Here is a 17,344-nt window from a genome sequence, read left to right as displayed (position 1 = left end):
AAAAGCCCAACACGCCCCCAAAAATTTATGGAATTGCTGTTTCCTCAACTGCCAGGGAAACAGGGCGAAACTGAAAACTGTTCTCAGGATTTGAAGACCTGGCTACAGAAAGGAAGGAGGATACCTTGAGGAGGAGAAAGCAGTCCGACTGTGTCACACCTTCTGTGCAGAAGTGATGAAATTCCTGCAGAAAATCTGCATTTGTAATCATTAACCAGGTGCAATAAAGCATAGAAACTCAATTAAACACTGATCTACAGCAAAAATTGCTACGTAAGTGACATTTATTAATGTTCTGCTATATTTACAGTTTTAACATAGTAAAACTCCAAAGTGAATTACCACTTGGCAGAAAGCACAAAAGTGGACATTAAATCTACATTTATAATGCATCATCGTCTCTGCTAACACAAATTATAAAAGCAAGAATTACAGGTATGTTAGGAATTGTCTCAAAAGTCCCAAGCCAAAGAAAAAAAAAGGCCCTTTGTTTTGCAAGATAATTTTTATACAAAGTTGCAATGTGACCTTTTATCTTTACACTACCAAGGTGTACTGTGAAAATCTCTATATAGTCCAAAAAGTAGGTAGTACGAAAGAAAAGTATACTACAACATTGAGAATATAGACTATTAAAAAATTAATACCTGTGCCACCTTCAAAATACTACTCTCTCCCAATTCCACCTTGAGGATCCGTACCGTACAGATGTACAGACCAATTTTTCCTTTCAGACGCAGACAGCACAGGTGGTGGAGAACTAAGCAGCAGCAAGGTATGTAACCATAGCAATGCCTTCACTTACACTTTTGAGCTCATCCCTTCGGGGCAGCCAGCATTATGCACGCCGTACACTAACGACCAGAGTCCAAACCTGCTCCCAGGATGCAGAAGGAAATAAAGCAAGCCTGTCCCCTGCTGGCTGCGGGGCATAGCTCATGCTACCCAAATTACTACAGATACTACATCAGGCTTTATTAGCACGTCACAGACTCGATTGCAAGAGCTTTTGCAAACATTAGCCACTAATGATTTAATGATTACAGAATTCTGCATTAATTATTAAAATTTTACATCTAGAAACAAATAGAAAGAAATGCTTCTCCTTTTTTCAACAGTACTTTTATTTATTTATTTTAAAGCAGGTGATTATTTTCTCTTCTGTTTCAGAGTCTTGATTCACTTCCTGCAGGTGTCCTATTACTTCTTGAGGGAGAATTCGCTAACGCAGGAAGACATTTGCCAGAAAACATCTGTCGGAGAAGGATATTGAATATTGAAACTATAGTTAGATTGCTATTTTGGATAACAGAAGGATGTAGTTCACAAAGAGTGCAGGATGTCTAAAGGCTTATGAAGTATGTCAGTACACAATGACACGACTCTAATGAAATGTGCGGTGTTTCTGTGCATATGTTCCACTTCTAAAGAGTTAAAATTCCTGAAGAGTTAAAAACAGACACCGAAACAGGCAACGCTCTTAGAAACTCAGGCATAAAAACACATCCGTTTATGAAGTCACACTGGGTTTGCACTAGGAGAACAAAATTGAACTCTGTCTTATTTGCTTCATCCACACACACGATTATGACTTCTGTATCTTTATATCAAACGTCTCAGTATGAGAGGCACCAGCTCTCACAAATTGCCTGTTCCAGTCATGCTGGGAAGAACCATCCAAACCTGAGATCCAACATAAAACACCTGCACTCAGCACACAGCTGGGGGATTCTGCTGGGATGCTGTCAGGAATGATGTCTGTTACTCGTACACACATCAAACAGTAAACAACAAACTTTCAATAAGATTCATTTTCAACAGTTATTTTTTTTTTATTTGCACAAATTATTCCTCTCCTCTTTCCCTTCTTATATGCTAAAAATTAGCCCCTCTAGAACAATAATGATCATTCACTGTGCCCTTTCATTATGTCCTGCAGAAGAAATCTTAAAAAAAAAATATATATATATATAGTGAAAATCCAAGTCTTTTGTGGTTTCCCTTCTCAGAATTCAGGATTAAAGATTTATTTCCAATGAAAATGTCAAAGTTGTAGATTTTAGAAGTGATTCTGGACATTTATATCAAGGCATCTAAAAGAGTGCTTTTTGAAAGCTCGCAAGTGTACAAAAATTTAAAAAATAAAGATTTAAAAAATAATACTACACCTCCATCCTTACAAGCAAGGAGTTAAGCAAGGTCTCTAGAATTACAATTTCAAATTCCAATACAGGAAAGGCCTGTGCAACAAGAAACCACACAGTTCCCATAATAAATGAAAAATTAAGTTTCAGTAAAGAAGCAAAATTAAAAAAAAAAGTTTAGTGAAAACAAACTACAGATGACACAGCTGATGCTTGAACGCTCTCACTACGTGACTATACACCTGAGGGAAGTAATCCTCCTGGTGACTCAGCAGGAATTTCAGAGGATATTACAAATCCTGGAGGAGGTCAACAGAAAAGTCCACCATAAACCAGTAACGGCATTAAATGGAATAGAAACACTTCAATAAACTGACTGAAGAACTACTTTTACATGCTATCACCACTGGACGACCTGAGCTGGAAAACACTGCACAATTCTCATTTTGTGTAGCATGTTCCCACTGCAAAACAGAAATGAAGCAGAATCTTAAGCAACTCACAGTTTCTAATAAAAGGAAAATGCATTTGGAAAATTAAGCTTTGGTTTTAAATTCTGAACAATTTAATGACCTCAATTTAAAGCCGGGGTTTGTTTGGTTTCTTTATACCACTGTCCCAGCTGCAACTGCTTGAGCCCTGTCTTGGGGAAATCTAGTGTTATTATGAATTTTCTAAAGGGAGCATCATGTTGCACTCGCCATCTGGGAAGCAAACTATTACAGGATTTCCTTCCCCTCGGGGAGGGACAGTTAATGCAAGGCCATTATCTGCTGTAAGCAGGAAATTATGCTAGAAGGATTCAACTACTTAATTCTCCTCCTTTAAAGTCCCATTAGGAAGGTAGCAATGTTAAGGATCAGCCTTAAAGAAAAAAACTTCTAGGCATTAAGGCTTTTTCAAAACGTTCAGGTAAAACAGTATGTTCAAGTATGCAGGAGAGGTCTGCAATGAGAAATCGTGTGCAAGAGCTGAGTTTCTTCAGGAACTTGGCAAAAAATTCAAAGAGCACACTAAATTCAGACAAATTGTTCTTTCTGGGACATAAGCCAGATACACTGGCACAGTCTTCCAAACAGATTTTGTGACCTCTATTCATGTTTAGGACATACCACATGTTTCAGGCATATTATTTATGCTGAAAGACACACCTGTCAAATACAGTGCAACACCAAGGGGCAGAGATTCTGTTTGTACAACTCAAGTCATGGAATCTAATGAATTTAAAATTCTTCAAAGGGAAAACTCAGGTAGAAATGTCAAGTATTCCTCTGCTCCCCACCAAGTCAGTCTGGACTCTGCCCATCTGTAGAAACAGGAGCTGTGTATGTGACACCAAGAAACAATTGTTTGCTGCTGTCTTGTGTTCTAAAAAAATTGTCGTAAATAAAAGCCTCGTTACTAAATAAAACTTAAAACAAAACAGAAGAAATTCACGAAAGCAGAAAGCTTACCTCTAGTAAATAAAGAGGACTCTGGTTCTGGGGAGAGTGGAAAAAGTATCTGGCATCTTTCTAACCTTTGCATAATTAATAAATCCTCTGAGAAACAGCAGAAAACCTAGATGAGAGAAACACATTTGTCTGGTTAGGGCAGATTTTGCTTCTGCAATTAGAGAAGGAGCAGTTCAACTCACTGTTACTAGCACACAGGGACCTAAGTTGCTGGGATGCGTAATTGCTGATTAAATACAGGAACTTTTCTTGTATCAATGACACCTGATCTTTCAATTTCATCCGATCTCAAAAACAAACTTTCCTTAGCCAATCACAAAACTTTTGACTCCAAATGAGACCTAGTCACTTCCAAAGGAGGGGGAAAAAATTAAAAAAATAAAATAAAAAAGACAGTCCACAAGACCACAACTGACTCTTCCATTTAAAATACAAGAACAGACAACATCAGTAACTCTGAAGACAAGTATTGTTCTCTTCTTTTTCCCTTCTGGATGATAAAAGTGACACTGATACTAAGAATGACGACAGAAGGCTGTGGCTTATGTGTATCTTCAAAACACAAAAAGCACTCAGGAAGAGTTTGAGGCTTACATTCCAGTTTTATATCTACACGTACATATTTCAGCTGCCAGTAAAGCTGTGCTTACAAAAGCCCCTACTACACTTTACAGACTTCTAAGCAAACATTTCCTCTTTCCCCCAGAACAAAACACTTACCTAGTACAAGGAACACCCACCAGAGCCAATACTGACCATCAAAGTAACCGGGAAAATAGGTGGAGAACTGAAAAAAAAAATAAATTACAAGTTAAAGCACATGCTAGTGTCTGAACCCAAATCTATTCTCAAGCCCTCTGCACACAAGAGAGTTTATAGAACCCTGCATCTTATTAACTACACAGACTGGAGGGAATGAACTACCACCACAAACTTTTTTCTACACTTCTGACCAACTGTAACCAAGGGGAATGGAACAGATCCAATACTCAGCCATAAACTCTTCCAATCAGTGGAGCAGAAATACACGAGTGAGTAAATATTCCTATTCACTCCCACATCTTTGATGCTGATAAGCCATGTGCGTAGTTTCTGAAAGGGGAGAGACCAGGTTTGCAGCAGTGCATCATGTAATTACACTGTTAGGTTGGACAGCATAGCTAACAAAAGCACAGTCAAAAGGAAATCCCATACCTGTGGAACCCTTTGACAGTAATTTCTATTGGGAGAATTGCTGCCTGTTGAATGAAAGGCACCAACACTAGTAGAGCACTTAAGTTCACTATGCCAATGGCAAATGCAATGATTTTGCTTTCTTTCTATTCTAATTTAAAAACCTAACAAATGGCAAGCTTGATGCCAAAGTTTAAATCAAATCTGCAGTTAAAGTCACTGGTCTCTGTCATACCTCTTAATCCAGCAAATAGTTTTTAACAGCACTGTTACAAGGATGTCCCCCAAAATCTTAAGTTTCTACAGAAAAAAAAAATGAGGATATATTGTATTTACAAATCCAATTCCTAGCCTAAAAATACTAGGTATGAAGTGACCATGCTAACACTAATGCTGTCTATTTCTACTCAGGCACAGCTGAGGTTTTTTTGCTTGAAATTAAAAATGTCAGCTGGGGACAGCCGGGGATATCCACATGCCATTTTCACAGCCACCATCTTTCCATGGCTCTGAATAAATCTTTTCTTATTTTTTCTCACAACCCCTCCAAAAGAGTATTTTGACTATATTCTCTCATTTCTTACAGCATCAGTACATGTATATATCATTTTTGTCTTTTTTTCCCCTAGAAATGTTTCACTTTCTCCCCGCCTCTAAGTTTTAAAAATACTACACCAGCCTTTCTTGCTTCTGTAGGCAGAGGTCTGTGCCCAGCAGGACCCTTTCTTTGGATCTGGACTCCTAAAATACAAACCAGCGCTGATCAGTCACATCCTGCCTTTCTCTGCGTGATCCAGTGGAGGGGAGCAGAGAAGATCTTTTAGCAACCTAGATATGCACGCTGTAACTATGGAAAATAAATTAAAATAGAAAAGCACACTTCTGATCACCTGCTGCTTGTGTCGCATGCACAACTCACCAGAGGGCACCAGCGAGCTTCTCTCACCCATGTGACTACGTGGTCACTGCCTCTTCCTTCAGCAAAAAAACAAAACAAACCTCACACTGCCTAATTCTCAAGTCCCTGTTTCCCTCTTCTCACTGGTCATGCTCACACCAGACCCACATTTTAGAGAATATCGATTTTTCAAAGCAGCACCTAAAGAACTTCATCCTGGAGAGGAACATCGCTATGCTGACTGTAGGGCTGGCTTCACCTGGATAAATGTTTTATGAAGATCAGATCATTGTTACTGCTCAACACACAACCACATTTTGATCCAATACAGTGGCTCTGCCAGAGAGAGACATCCCTGGGTGTGCAATCTTTATTCTCCTTTATTAAAATAACAGTCCCAGCATATAACTACATAAATAGGACAGAAAGACAAAAAAGCTCTGTCCTCGTCAAGTGAGGGGATCAAAATCCATTTCAGCATAAAAAAGCTAAATTTACTACAAATAAATTAAGTATAAGTGACAAAAATGAGTTGGGGGGAGAAAAGTGGAGAAAAAAAAAAAAAGAGTACATGTTTCTGCACTACACAACTTACCCTGACAATAAGGATCCACTTGATAAGAGACAGACCAAACCCAGAAATGGCCCCGTATCTTCCTGCAGCTGAAGTAGTCAGACAGAAAGACAGGAAAAATCCAATCCAGTTGAAGAGGAATGCCACTGAGAAAGCAAGAGAAAAGCAGATGATCAAGCCCTCTTTATATACCAAGGAAAAAAAAAATCAAACCCTTAAAATTGGCACACACAGGTTTTTCGCAGTGCTACATAAACCTAAGTGTGAAAATAACTATTTTGGGTTCTGAAACAGTCTGGGAAAAAAATAAAGTTTCACCATGTACTTACTGAAGAAAGTTAGCATGAAAATGCCATCATTCCCTATCCTCAGCTGGTCAGCGTCGTCAAAGTCATCCCGTGTCACAAAGTCATCCTCCTGCAAATCAAAAGGAGAAAAGAATGGGTGGGTTTCAGTCAGTTCAATCCCTACAGCAACCCCTCACCTGCTTCTTCCAGATAGCAAACTGCACAGCCCTCCAAAGGCAATGTACGTTGGAAGGATACAAAATGCTTAGTTGATGTTTAAGGAAAGTCCCCTCAGGGAAATATATGACTAAACATCAAAGGGCTACAAATGCAAGCAGGAAAAAATCCCAAGGATAGGATGCAGGCATCATATATTAAGTCATTGGCATTATTTTTATTTATTTATTTATTTGAAGACAGTCGAGACTGTGAGTGTTGTTATTCTCACTATAAAGAATGCCCATGCTCAAACAGAAAAATTAAACTTTTCACCTCAACCAGGAATTTGGCTTCTATAAAGAAGGAGTAGTGGAAATTTAATGCTATCAGGGGTGGGGGAACAGACTGAACAAGATGCAGTGTTGAAAAAAAAGATGTTTAAAAACTAAAAAAAAATAAATAGAGGGAACGGTTTTATCATCTTTTTATCAACTACACTGACTCCTGGGAAAGTCAACTAAGTAAGCAGCAGAAGTATCAAGAGTAGGTACATTAGACTGCTGAAAATTTAATCCTAAATCTTAAAACAAAACAAAGAAAACAAAACAAAACAAAACACTGACAGTGCACAAAGCTATGGTATACTGCCTCTGTCAGCCTGCCAAACTAATCTGGATAGCAAATAGTGGCATTACTGAGATGTCTTACATCATCATTGCTGCCTAGAGGAAATTTTTTTTAAAAAAAAAGCACCACCAACAATAAACACTCACCCCTCAGAACTCTTGGGAGCGTATAATATCACTGCCCTAAAAAGCTAAGTAAGAAAAGTCAGGACACTCGATAAGCAGGACTTAAACCAGAAATTCTGCACAAGCAATGTGAGGGACATACAGCCAGCCAAGTGTACTCACTCTTCCAGGAACCAAGGGAATTGTGGCTTCAGCCTTGGTTCTCTCTGCCTCATCATAACTAGGCAGTGTTGTGGCCACGTTGTAAGATGGAGGCTTAGGAAATCCTGACTCATCCTTGTAGTCAAAATAAGCTGCAATGAGAAAGTTATACAGAAGGTAACTTGTCTGCTCCTTAATAACACCATGCTGGGAAGGAGAAATATTTCAGAAGACTTCAAAAGACCCCAATGCCTGATGCTGGTAAGGCCTCCTGTCTCCTACCCATCACCCTAGCCTCTTGCTATCCCAGAACAAGAAGCAAACAAGAGAGCACTGAGAGCACTCTATCTAATACCAAGTAATATGCAGAGCACTATTTAGCACGCCTGGCTCTACTTATTTTTAAAACAATAACACATGCTGTGCCTTTCCTTCAATAACACAAAAGTAGTCACATATTTGAATCCCAAATGGTTGGAGTCAGTCAAAGAAGAATCACTCCAAGCCTCAGGCCACTGGTGACCAGTTTTTGCAGAAAAGGATTCCAAATTGTTTTCTGATGGGGGGGGGGGAAGGGATTGGAAAAAATCAAAGAGCACTTCTGACCCACAGCCTCAGACACCCTGAGGAATGGGCACTAAAGGGGCCAGTTACAGCTGTGTGCTGAGGCAGGATGCTCAGCTCGCTGGAGAAGCACAATATTCCAGCTTCTGTCCCAAGCCAGCTGGCTGTCTGAGAGACTGACGGTACGCTGCCTTTGATTCACAAATCTTTCAAAGTTGACTGTGAGAAAAAACGGTGAGGTTTACCTACGCCAAAACACTCTGACACACAACCAGCACACAAAAAAGCTGTTTTGTTCCAAGCTAGTAGTGAGTTATATGACAGCACGATGAATCAGAAGTATAACCCTCATGACCAAGCCCTTAGTTATTGAGAATTGCAGAAATCATGAATTCTTTAATCCCTTTTAAGCAGCAAGTCATTTTCGGAAGGGGCACAGTATCATTCAAATGCCAAATGAGAGGAGAACCACAAATGCTCACAGCACTTTGCTTTTTCACTGTCTTCAATCTGCTAAGAACGCTGCGGAATGTAACTTGAACTCCTCCACTTGATGGAAGACTTCAGATGACCGCAGCCAAAATGCATCTCCTAAACCACAAGTAACAACAGTGCCTCTGGATCGATTCTGATCCCTTGCTGCCTCCTCCGTGAGGATGCTGCAATGCCATCTGGCAATAAGGAGAACGATGAAGGAGGTAGGAAAGAACACCAGAGCAAAGCCAGCTGTTTCCTTTTGCACGTTTACCTGTGCTCTCCGCAGAAATGCTGCTGTAAGGCGGAGGGGCATCATTTACCACCGGTGCAGTCTCGCCTGGCTCCTCTTCATTCTGCAGCTGAAGAGACCACACACAAGAGAAGTTAACTGCGTGCCCCCCGGTGTGTGGAAGCATCCCTCTAGTTTTAGTGGCACAAGCAGCCTCTTCTGGAACAAGCCTGCTCTATGGCACGGGGCATTTGAGAGCTGCTGGCTTCCCTCCAAAGCACTCCCGCTCGAGATGAGCAGCGTGGCCTCTCAGCATTAATGTGCTTTCAAGTCGTGTCCTCGCACACCTGGGCTTTGCTGCTGGACAGCACAGCACAGCACAGCACAGCACAGCACAGACCTTTCTGGTACCTTTCCATTTCCCTGGCACTTCCCAAGATTCCCCAGCTCAGGAGCTGCAATCACATCCATTCGGGTTGAGGACACAGCAGGAGACACCCAACAGCAGTCTCCAGTGCTGCCCGGGGCTTTGCTGGGGAAGGTTTTTGGCCTTTTTAGTGGCTATGTAATGGCACATGGAAGGCTGATTCTTGCCATTTCCCCTCAGCCTTTCACACCGTGTGAGTGAAGATGGTTTATTTTGTGCAGCGTGCTTCCCACAGGCTGTGTATAAATAGCCGTGCAGCTCACCAGCCGTGCAGCGTCGCTCGCGGGGAGAAGGTGCGGGGCTGGGGCTGGGATCGCAGACACTGCCAACAGCAACCCAGATGGGCTCAAAGCAGAAGGCACCAGAACAGAGCTTACAGGCTTCTGCCCTAACATCTCCCTCCACTCCTCCTCCTGCATGCTAACGCACTTGCAGCCATCTGGGACGTTTGCTTTCTTTTCTTTGGAGAGAGGCTTTTGGCTTCTTCCTAAGCTGGCACTGAAGTCCTTCCCAAGCCTTCAGAGCTCGGGAGGGCTGGAGGCTCTTATTTTGCTGGTACGGCGTATCAGGGGGAAAAAATCAGCTCAGACTTGTAAATGAAGGTCTTGTTTTATACATCACTGCACAGCATCGTGTTTTTTTTTTTTTCCTTTTGATACCTGAGATCAAAGGATCACACTACATCCACGTCCGCAGCCGAAGTCAAAGCCAAAACTTTTTCAGTTTTGGGGCCCCGCTCGCCCTTCACCTCCCCCAGGAGGCTGCCCCTGCCCCACGTCTCTGTGGGTCGCTGCTCCCTGCACCAAGGAGGGCAGGAAGGCTTCAAACACACCTGCTGCTGAGGGAGTGGAACCTGGCAATGTTTAAATGCCTTGGGTTAGCCAGTGATGGCACGGGCAGTGCTGCCCGCAGAGCCAGGGACCAGCCAAGAGGGGAAAAGGGCAAGCAAAGGAACAGCCCCGCCGGAGGCTGAGAGGTCCAAGCAGTGGAGTCAGCCTCCTTCAGCCTAGGAATTCTCAGGAAATGCTCTGCCATGCTCATTCTCGCTCAGTCCATGAAAATTCAATACTTCTGAGCACGTTTTCCTGCCGCCTATCCCAGAGGCAGCCCATTAACGGAGGGAGGCTCTGGCACACTACGGGCACTGCCCGCAGGACGCCCCGTGCTCCCTGCCCTCCTGGAGGGAATCACAGCCTGAGGCTCACGAGTAGGAGAGGAAGAAAACACCCGACCTAAGGTACAACCCCAGGGACGGGGAAGGGAAGAGCTAGATGTGTGAGCACTGCAGGAAGTGAAACAGGAGAGGGCACGGGCACCTGGTTCAGCATGAATTCTTACATTTAGGGTCCTTACTGTATTCTCCTTGCAATTGCATCACGCAGAAGACAGCAAGACGAGCCTCCTGCTCGCTCCAAACCACACCAATTCACGGAACGACACAACAAACGCAGCTACTTTTTAGAACTGAGCCCCAGGCTCTGCAAGGTAGGCGGTTAGAGAAAGCAGATCCTCCTTTTAATGGACGAGGCACACAACTGCCTGCCAGCCTTTTTCATGATTCCAGGCATCTAAAATTCAACTAAGTGCTTATTAGCAACGCAGCACGGCTTCATGTGACAGGAAGGATGATTCATCAGCTCTCTCACATGCCCAGCACCGCTCCGGCAGCGCTCGCCCTGCGTTCCCCAGCCCGGCGGGGCACGAACCTGGCGCAGGCACCGCGGGAGCTCCCGGCTGGGTGCGCGGCCGAGACCCCTGTGGGCTGCTGCCAAAAGGCCTCGGAGCCCGGGGGGATCTGGTTAAGGCAGGCTGAGGCTGAGGCTGAGGCTGGCAGGTATTCTCTCTTTGATTCACCAGCTGATTTTCTCTTTTAAAGCACAACTCCTGCATTTTCTGCACCAAAAATGGGCAGTATTTATAGCATTGTGTCCAGTTATCAAAACAAGGCTCTGGCTGAGATTGTTTTTTCACCTGATTACTGAAATGACAGAAAGTTGCCTGGCAGACCAGGGCAGGGCCCAGGGCCGTGCATTTTCCAGCAGGCAGCAGCCACCAGAGGCTGGCTGTGAGCAGCCGCTGCCTCTCCACATCACCTCCCGCAGCTGTGCCCAGCGCACCCACATCCAAATCTCATACATTTCCAAATATTTCCACCCAATTTTTAAGGCCTTTCCAATAAATACATTTGTTCCTTCTTTGAGATACTCTGAACTTAGCCCACGGGCTGCTGGCACAGCTTTGCAGGGTTGTTTTCAGCTTCCCCATGCCCCGAGTCCCCAGGCCACACGCAGCTCTTCGCAGGAACTCAGGATCCCTGCCAGCCCTGTCCTAGCAGTGCCTCGCCAGTAAGGGACCTGCCCGGCAGCACACCGCCAACATTTTCTGCATTTCAGCTCGTTTCATGTGCTGGCACACGAGGCAGAGCTGCTCAGAAACCCCACGGAGGGCTCCTCAAACGCAGACGGCCCCGACCAGCCCTCGTCCCGTTGTTACTATGGTTTCTGCGAGGCTTCCCAGGCAGCTCTGTAGGTTACTAACAGAGAGAGGATCGATAGTTTTTAAAAAGGTGGCAGGATTGATTTTTTCTCAGAACAACGGAATCATAACCTCTGCAAACCCATAGGCAGAATGGTAATGCAAAAAAGATGTCATCACCAAGCTAGCAAGTGCCCAGCCTGCTCCCAGCACGGCCCCTGTCACTCCCAAAACCCCACACCCTTCTCCTTTTGCATTCCTGGCCTTCTGGAGACAAAGAAACTTTCTGCCCCGTCCAGAAGAGGGAACAGTTCTTCCCATTGCCTTACCTTGCACTGATCTGAAACCCCGACTTTGCCCAGCGCTGTTTCAGGCTCCTCTAACTTCCTAATCAGCGGGGATAATGAGCAGTATCAGACAAGGCAGCCCACGTGCACCAGCCCTCGGCAGCCTTCTCCTTGATGAGCAAATAACTGTTTTCTCCCCAAAGCTTTCAGTTCATTTAACTGCATCGCCCTGACAGCACCCAGCCGCCCGGCTGCTCCTCGCCAACCCCTGGGGGAGCAGGCAGGCAGGAAGGGCCTTCCTCCTCCTCCTCCTCCTCCTCCTCCCATGTCCGAGGTTTTGTACAGAAGAAGGAGGTTTCCACCTCTGAGAGCAGTAATTAAATTTCACACACTTAACGAAGCAGAAGGCCTCGCTGTAATATTTAGGATCACGCGTACGTTTTTCAGGACACGCATACATCACAGGAAGAATGAATGCTGGATGTTTCATGCACTTCAAAGTAGTTTTAAAAATTGATCATCGTATAAAGAATATTAAGCACCTTCAATTTCAAAAATCCTCCTGTTCCATCTATCGAATTTGGGTATTTCACAAAAAGAGGCAGAAACAGAACAAAGCGACATATTTTAATAACGCTGTTTTCTCCTTACAGCCAGGGCCAAACGCTGGGCATTCACACACAGAGGTACTTTTGGAACTTGCTGTCAGCACGGCCACTTCCAGAAGGCGCTGCCACCCCCGTGCAGGAGGCAGCACGTCTGCTGGGAGTCACTGGGCAACCTGGAGGCCCGCGGGACTGCTCCTGCATCTGCCTCCCAGACGGGGCTGCTGAGCCCCGAGGAATTGCAGGGACGAGGGAACGGTCACAAAGCGGCCCAGCTGAGAGCCCAACACAACCCTGATGCCTGAGATAACATTTAAAACTCGGAAGTTTGCCTGCAAGGCTACCTTCTGCTGTTAGACAAGCTGTGTGGTGGTACTGCTAATGTCTCCCAAGCCCTTTGAGCTTTAGGGAGCGATTGTATGTCAGTTCTGCAATTACCTTTTCACCTCACTTTTTGGTGAGCCTCCGCTGCCTCTGTGCCAAGGGGCAGCTCCAGTTCTGCCCATCTGCACGCAGAGAAGAAACCAGCACCACCACCTGTGGAAATTTCCTTACCGTTCTTACCAGCTACTTGCAAGTACCTTTGGGAAGCGCATCTTTGGCAAAGGACAAACACCTCACCAGGGAAGCGATGGGCACTGACAGCATTCATGCCAACTGCTGGCACTCAGAGACACGGCACGTTCTCAGCTTTTAGCTTTGATCTGCGCCCCTTCTCCAACTAACAATTAAATACAAGCTTGAGGTAAGCACAGGGTGCCACCCGCCACCTCCCTTCCCACTTCACGTCAGTCTCCCCAGGCACTCAGCAAGCACTGAGGCCCTCCGTGGACTTAGCGTGCACTCACATACCCTCAGCAATACATTTCTCGTACAGTTTCGCTGAAAGAAAACCAAAAACATGGAAAAATCTTTGTTCCTTATGTTTTCCATAGCCACCTCACATTACAAAATGATTCACAACCCGTTTTAGCCTTCAACGAGTGGAACCGGAAAAAAGAACCGTGTAAAAAAGGAATGTGTCTTTCTTATTTAACACACCCACCACGGCCTAGGTGGGTTTGCATTACTCATATACATCACATACAGTCCCAAACGCCTCAAGGAAAAAGCACTTAACACATAAAACTAATAAAAGCCTAAGTATTTCTTCCAGAACTACTCCTGTAAAGGAGGCTCCTTTCAATCCTAAAACCAAAACAGTTTTGTTGCTGAGCTCACCGCCAAGGGGATATGCTCAGAAGGCTTCAGGCCAGCAGTGCCCGGAGTGACCGCAGCACCGTGCCACCGCCTTCCTTCCTCCCCAGCACCTCCCAGCCCCGGCCCTGGGGGGCAGAGCCCCGGGGGGGCAGAGCCCAGCACTGCTGGAGGAGCCGACACCTGTGGGCACCCAGCCCAGGGTTTTGTCTTACCTTTGTCCTGCTCTTCCTCAGCACATTGCATCCGTGCCACACCGTTCGGAGGCACAAGCACGGGCTGTTTCTTATTAGATTGCCTAAGGCCTGAGTAAAGCACCAGGGCTAGAGGTTTGGGAAAAATGGCTTTGGAAAATGAGCCACGTGCTGTAAGCACCCCTTTAACGCTGCACAGCGAACAGCCACAGGTGAGTTCGCCCTGCAGGAGGTGCTGGGGGATGCACAGCCCTCCTGCCTGCACGGGTCTGCAGGGCCAAGGAGCAGGGCAGGGGGAGAAACACAGGGTTGGAGCTCAATTACTCATTTCTGTTGTCCTCAGATTATCCTATCGCCTTTTTTGTTTGTTTGTTTGTTTTGAAAGCACACAGAGAACTCTGAAAATACTTGGTATGGTCAGTGCATGTTCAAACAGTGCCCACAGCTCCTCAGAGCTGCTCCCAGGCACACACAGCTGGCACCCACGGGGCCCACGCCACACAGCTCTGCCACACGCCGACAGCGCAGCACGGTCAGCCCTGGAGGAACTGCCAAACTGTGCCAACCCCCAATGCACTGCATCTCTCCCCAAAATACTAGTTCTCCAGATTTCGAATGTTTGGTTCTCCTCCACTGCCTCATCACCCAGTAACTTATGGATTAAAGGAGCTCATCCTGAACGTCTACCCGATACCTATGTCTGATGGATCCTGCATTTAGCCTGTTACAAGCCTCTCTTCATTGGCATAAATGACATTTACACACAATAAACTTCAACGTATGAAAAAACTGACACATCCAGCGCTGGGAGAGATTCTCCCACCTCCTCTCCACCTAAATACCAACTCCACACCTCTGGTTTCACAGCACACAGGGATTTTTGGAGCAAGACACACATAGGGAGCCAGTAACACACTTTCCGGCAATATGGATTCCCTGTTCTGGAATGGGGCAAGGGGAAAAAAAGCAACTTCTAAATAGCTCCAAGAAATAAATACATCTGTGCATCGGTTTCTCATTCCGCACTCAATTACACCCGTCTTCTCCTAGGAGCTCGTCTTTAGCAGCACAAATCCTCAGGGGCACAGCCTGCCTTTCTAATCTCTGCTGTACCACGCAGAGCCCTGCTCTACAGTAATAACAGTGTCTGTTATGTGTCTGCCTGATGTGTGAGCAGGAGCTGGCGAAAGGACAGCTTTTCACATTCCTCTTTAAGGCAATCAGCAGAGTTCTTATCGGGCAGGTCCGGAGAGCCACTGGAGAAGGAGGCAACAGAGTCCTCCAGCATTTCTGTCACCTATCGCCGCGGGCTCAGGACGGCAGGACACGAGGCCGGGTCCCTTTGCAAAGGGCATTTATGGAGAGCTTTGTCAGGGTCACGCCAATTGCGGGACTCTGGGAGGTGATTTGTAAGGAGACCTGGTTGTTTGTATCCAATGTGGCCGAGACCAACAAGATGTGTCTGTAAGGACAGCCACGCTGCGGGGCGGGGGCACGCAAGTTTCACCTAACTTGTGCGTATCTCCCTGTAAAACCCAGGGACACGGGGATGGGCTTAATGCCCTGTCCTGAGGGGGGGGTCGCACCTGGTGCTCTCAGGGCCCCGTCAGCTATCGCGACACCAGCAGCAAGTCGCGACACGGCGCCAGCTCCTGCCAACACCCACGGGACAGGGCTGTGGGGTGCAGCATTTTCTGCCCCTGCTTCAAGCAGCGAGGCCTCAGCTCCTGCTGCGGGGCGCGGCACCCAGCGGGGCCCCCACCCGCTCCCCTCCTGCTCCCGGGGAAGGCACCCCAACCCCGCACCCACCCCGGGGGAGCTCTTTAAACCCTATTTAGGGCCTGGAGAGCCCCCAGCGCTCCCCGCAGCTCCCCGCCGTGGCATTAAGGCCGGCTGCCAGGCGCTGCGGCTCCGTGCAGGGAGCGCGGCCGGCCCCACACCGCCACCCGCGGCTCCCCTCCGCTCCCCTCCGGCCTCCCCGAGCCCCTTTGCCTCCCCCTTTGCCTCCCCCTTTGCCTCCCCTCACCTGCTGGTAGCGGCCGCTGCCGGGCTCGGCGGCCGCCATGGCGCTGGGCGGGCGGGGAGCGGGGGGTGGGGGGGAGCGGGGCTGGGCCCGGCCGCCTCCCGACGGGCGCTGCTGAGGCGGAGGCGGCGGCAGCCGGGGCGCTGCGAGGCTGCGGGGCTGCGGCTCCGCTCCCGCCCCCCCGACACGGCCCTGCCCGCTCCGCCCGCGGCTGCGAGGCCCTGGGAGAGGAGGAGAAAGGCTCGGGAAGGGCCTGGGGGTGTTGGGGGGGTGCCCGCGGCTCGCAGGGGTCGGGGGCGGCGCTGCTCGCAGCCCCCGAGATGCTGAGGGAAAACACGCGGAATCGGCCCAAAATGAGCCCCGAAGGTGCCCCGGGGAGCCTGTCCCGGCCCCGACGGCCTCCCGGTGCCCCTGCCCTCAGCGCCCTGCCCTCACGAGCCGCTGGGCTGCCCCCCCGGGGGTGCAGAGGGGTCCTCAGGGCCCAGATAGTGCCACAGACACAAAGTCTCCTTCCAGAAGAAACGCTCACAGGAAAACATACACAAAGTTTGTTTATTTGGGAATTTCTGCACTGAATTTTACACGGGCTGAGGGATTGTCCGGCCTGTATAACCCCTCTTCGTTGTCTGTGCGGTTCATCTGTAGGTGGATTTGTGCCAAAGTGCCCGCATCAGTCCCTAGGGCTGATAAGACTTAAATATAAGGCTTAAATATTATCTGCTTGAGGATGAGGAGGGCTGAATCAGCCCTGCCGGGATTCCAAGCTGCCGATGCAGAGAGTTGAAGGAATTTAAACCTGAGGACACGGTCCTGAAGCGCATTACAGCTCAGTATTTGGTACCAGGACCAGGCTGGACTTTTGTTCTGTCGTTGCAGGAGCAGGTAGCTCACCAAAGTTTCGATGTGAATGAATATCCCCCTCCTCGCACTAAGGGAGAGGCAGCAATCATAATGGATTTTAGCCAGGAATAACCTCCAAAAGTCGCTCCTGAGAAATGCTGGGGACACAAAGAGAACGCAGGTTTCTTGCAACACAAACACCTTTGAGGAAGCTGGGACGAGAGCTGAAGGCACTCTCGTATTGTTGGCTTCACCCTTCCACGGGATTCACAGCTTGCACTGAGTCTCTTTTGCCGTAAGCAGCTGTCCTGATGACATGCGTGGATTTACTTGCCGTCGAGGTGGGATTATATCCCTAAGTATAGCTACAGCCCCACTGGTAATTAGCTGTACACTGATTGACTTGGACATCTGGGAGACTAAAATCAGACACAACCTGTGCAC

The 17,344-nt window shown here is 47.1% G+C and overlaps 1 protein-coding gene across 1 annotated transcript; it reads right to left on the bottom strand.

Moving 5' to 3' along the window:
- Positions 1-274: 274 nt before the first annotated feature.
- Positions 275-16,175, bottom strand: NDFIP1 (Nedd4 family interacting protein 1). The gene is made up of 8 exons (XM_084295186.1): positions 16,064-16,175; positions 8,895-8,982; positions 7,604-7,734; positions 6,573-6,660; positions 6,265-6,389; positions 4,319-4,385; positions 3,599-3,704; positions 275-1,253 (listed from the first exon to the last, which is right to left on the bottom strand). The coding sequence occupies exons 1-7, from the start codon at positions 16,100-16,102 to the stop codon at positions 3,601-3,603; spliced, it is 642 nt and encodes a 213-aa protein (XP_084151312.1). The 5' UTR covers positions 16,103-16,175; the 3' UTR covers positions 275-1,253; positions 3,599-3,600.
- Positions 16,176-17,344: the final 1,169 nt, after the last annotated feature.

Source organism: Netta rufina, assembly GCF_964035555.1.
Source record: "Netta rufina genome assembly, chromosome: 14".
Taxonomy (NCBI): Eukaryota; Metazoa; Chordata; class Aves; order Anseriformes; family Anatidae; genus Netta; species Netta rufina.
The sequence above is the reverse complement of the archived record's forward strand: the minus strand, read 5'-3'. Positions and strand labels throughout refer to the sequence as shown.